Source organism: Fragaria vesca, unplaced genomic scaffold (assembly GCF_000184155.1).
Source record: "Fragaria vesca subsp. vesca unplaced genomic scaffold, FraVesHawaii_1.0 scf0513084, whole genome shotgun sequence".
In the NCBI taxonomy this organism is placed as follows: domain Eukaryota; kingdom Viridiplantae; phylum Streptophyta; class Magnoliopsida; order Rosales; family Rosaceae; genus Fragaria; species Fragaria vesca.
In genome coordinates, this window is record NW_004443443.1 from 48624 (window position 1) to 52714 (window position 4091).

A 4091-nucleotide genomic window follows, 5' to 3' on the forward strand; every position below is an offset into this window, starting at 1 on the left:
TAACTTACGTTTAGTGAAGGCAGGTAATGATATAGGTTAGTTTGCAGGTGGAAGGGATTCAAGTTCATGCAGATGAAGGTGGAACCACACAAACCCGTGGTGGTGTATACTGGTTAATTCTGCCAGCTGGATGTAAGTTCACTTTCTCCTTTCCAATATTTGTGTTTTTAGTTAATGGCATGATTGGCATCTATGGTACTTCTCCATTGGATGTGACAATTCTTTATGTGATCAAGCATAATGCCTAACTTTCATGTGATTTAGAAATTTTGGGTTAAATTTGATCCGTCACTGAGTCTGGATCCCAATAAGTCTCATCGATTCTGATCTTTCTCATCTCTTTGTTTATGTGCCATACCAGATCTCGGTTCATCCTTTTGGGGGATGCTCTTGATTCTTGCATCTACAAATATCCTTACAGCACGGATAGCCGCTGGATGTTTTCTAGCTGCTCTATTTATTACACTCTTTATAGCTAAAAATGTAAGTACTACTGATAACTGAACGTCTTTTACTTGATACTGACTGTTGCATGTTCAATTTAAACTGCACTTACGAAGCGTTTGGGACTATCAATACGTTTAAACTGTATTGCATGCAAATTGAATGCATCGATATGTCATGTAAACTGATTGATGACAGCACGGAATCCTACATTCCTGAGCTGATTCCATTATTTGCCTTAATTCAAAACTTGCTTCTATTGCTATTTAAACTCCTTTTCCTTTTATGTTTGTGTTCCCTGCTTGATAACGTACAGTGGACACTTCGAGGACTTTGTATAGGTATGCATACCACATTGCAATAAAATATCTCTTATGACCTCTAGCACTGGATGCAATATGGTATTTATATTGTTTGTGTACATATTTACCACCAGGATTCATTCTTTTCCTTGGTGTAATTTGGGCTCTGCAAGAAACAATAAAAGTTCGTATACTTCGGTATATTATTCTGTTTATAGGTAACTGCAAGAGTTCTTGTTTACCCTATTTTCCTATAATTACTTTTCTTTCTTTTGAAATATAATGATCATTATTTTGTCTGATTGCAGGTGTAATGAACAGTTTGTTTTCGGTTTATGGTATGAATCCATAAAGAAATGAATTAGATGATCCTCAAGTTTACTCTATGCCTTACAATTTTCATGTAATGTTACAGATATCTATGATGATCTGATATCCCGTAGAGTTCATTCTAGTGATGCTGAGAAGTTTGCAGAAGAGTGTCCTTGCTGTACTGGTTGTGGATGGGGTGTCATATGGTGAGCTTCTTATTGTTAATGAGATCGCTGCATGAGGAACTCCTTTCTTCTTCTGTATTTACTTTTACTTGAACTAACAAGCGGCATTACATCTGTTACAATTTTCTAATTCTGTAAGCTTGACTTTTAGGGGCTTAATATCTTTCTTGTTTCTCTGTGGAGCCATGTACCTTGGTCTTGTGATTTTGGCTTGAGGTATGTTTAGCGTTATAATTCTTTCCTTCTTTCATCCTGTGGTGATAATATTGTGAAGTGTCCCAACATTGCCTGTTTCTGTAGTTAGCCATTTCAAGCACGTTTCCACTTCCAGTATTAGTCAAATCTTTTCCGTGGAACTAATTTCATTGCTTTTCCCCTTTTTTGATTTTACTTTCTTATGTAGCTGATAAACAACGAACACTGTATAGAATTTAACCAGTGACCCTTCTTGCTTTTTGACCCCAAAAAAAAAAAAAAAGTGTACTGCTCTAACTGATGTAAAAATGGGGTTACTTGACTTGAAAGCATAGTGTTGAGTATAATATCAATGATGTCCAGTCCAAATGACGAATCTCCTGCAAATGTCGAAGCTGCTGTAAGTGGTTCTTCTTCTGTAGTATCACTATTCATTCTGTTTTCAAATCTATCCTTTACGTAATTCTGAATATTTTGATGCAGTGAAGGTTATAAGAAGAACCTATATATACATATATCTACACTCATAATTTTGTCAATATGTAAAATGTTAATTTACATAAGTATTCTGTTGAATATTTTTGGATAGTTACACTTGACATTAACGGTTAGGGTTTATACAGCATTGGCCTTGTAAGAAGATTTATTCTACTTTGTTCGTTTAACAATAATCATGGTTTGAGTTATGTCAAATCGGCCCATCTTCAGCATATAGATCCTGACTATCTTCATAATCGGCCCATCTTTTTGGTTGACTAAGGGAACTTTGATGACTGTGAGATGATAATGATTCTGATGGAGAATGTTCTTCTTCATCATCTGCGGATAAACTGGTCCGCTTGTTGAAGTAATTGCTTGGCCAATTCTTTTAATTCTTCTACTTTGGAAGATGAGGATGAACTGAGTGCTTTTTTCTTCTTAGAAGAAGATGGTGACTGCGGAGTCTGAGATGTTAACTGAGAGATCGGAGAAGCTGGCTGGATAGAAACCGAGACTCCAGAGTTGGATGGAATAATTGAAAATTCTTCACTGAATTGGGTTAAAACTTTTTCAGTGTTGAATTTATCCCATCATTTTACTAGAAATTGTCGTAGGACCATATGGTCTTTAAGTTCAATTTTGTATTGCCATTTAAAAATCCAAGGAATTTTGTACTTACCATGAATTGGAGAGTAGGGGTAAACCTTTTTTCATATTCTGAAAAGGTCATGATTGAAGCAAATTTAGTAACTGTATTTTGGAGATGTAAGGGGAGAAGATCATAAGGGCATCCATGATCATTCCACCAATTGCCAAACCACATAGGGAATTGGCGATTGAATCTTCTAGCGAAATTGAGGAATCATAAATGACTAAAATCCTCGGTTTGATGGAGGAATATTTTACTCCATGCTTCAATATAATCATGGTAAGTAAATGTGTGTATCATATTTGTGAGGAGTAGAGGACGAATCACCCCATTGAGATAAAAAAATAATACGAATTATGTAAAGGGAATGACATAATATTTTGGATGGGATTTTTGGGTCATGGATTGGTTTAATGAATATTGACTCTGATTTATAGAGGACGTCTTTATAGAATTCTAAGGGTTTACTTGGAGGGTAATGAGAAGTTGGACCAAATTAACTATTGACTAGGGAAATGAGATTTTTTATATGACTCATAGAAGGTTCAATAAAGAATAGGAAATGTTCAGCCCTGTCATAGTAAGAGGAGGATTTTTTATAATTAACTAGAGAGTTGAATGAGGGGTCTGATTTGTAGGGGTCAAATTGGTTGACTAAAGCTGACTGGTAATTGGGTTTAGATTGACTGAGGGTGCTACCAAGAGCACTATATTGATTGACTACAGGAATGGGGGAACGTCCTGCATAAGGAACTATACTAGGGTTTGACTCAGGTGATTATGTCTTAACTACAGAGGATGTCGTGGCTATTGCTTTTCCGGGATTTCTCCCTTTGGACGAACTGGGCTTCATGTTTTGGCGCCCTGTAAAAATTCACGAGTTAGGAAATCGGGGATATGGTTGTCACTTCCTTTAATGAATGCAATTTCAAAATCAAAAATACTTAAGATTGCTTGCCAACGGGCAAAGATTTGTTTGCTGGCAATGTTTTGAACATCTTTTTCCAAAACATCTTTTGCATTTTTACAATCAACTCAGACCAAAATTTTTGATTTAATAAATCATCTTGAAATTTACTTATACATAATACAATTGATAAAATTTCTTTTTTAATAGTACTATAATTTGATTGAGCTGGATTCCAAATTCCAGAATGAAATCGAACAATTTGCTCAGGATGATTGGAAGAAAGTTGTTGTTTGAGGATACCTCCGTAACCTATTTCCGAGGCATCAATTTCTACTATTTTATAGGAATCAAAAAGAGGGATTTCTAAGCATGGTAAGATTTTGACATGACTCTTAATTTCTTTGACTAAGGATGTATGAACTGATGTCCAAGGGGAAGGGTTTTTTTGTAATCTATCGAAAAGAGGTTTGCAATGTTTTCTAAGGTTTTTGTAAAAATCTGCTATAAAATTTAAAGATCCTAAGAATCATTGTAATTGATTTTTATCTAAGATGACGTATGGAAATTTGTCAACGAATTGTATCGCTCTATTAATTGGTCTAATTTGGAGTTGG

At 35.3% G+C, this 4091-nt stretch overlaps 1 protein-coding gene across 1 annotated transcript in view; it reads left to right on the top strand.

Moving 5' to 3' along the window:
• Positions 1-1458, top strand: part of LOC101298279 — a 35314-nt gene extending 33856 nt beyond the window's left edge. Inside the window, exons 3-9 of the mRNA XM_004309806.1 lie at positions 36-132; positions 362-483; positions 761-785; positions 881-964; positions 1055-1084; positions 1162-1264; positions 1395-1458. Of these exons, the coding sequence (XP_004309854.1) occupies positions 36-132; positions 362-483; positions 761-785; positions 881-964; positions 1055-1084; positions 1162-1264; positions 1395-1458 (525 nt within the window). The remainder of the gene's footprint in view (positions 1-35; positions 133-361; positions 484-760; positions 786-880; positions 965-1054; positions 1085-1161; positions 1265-1394) is intronic.
• The last annotated feature ends 2633 nt before the right edge of the window (positions 1459-4091 follow it).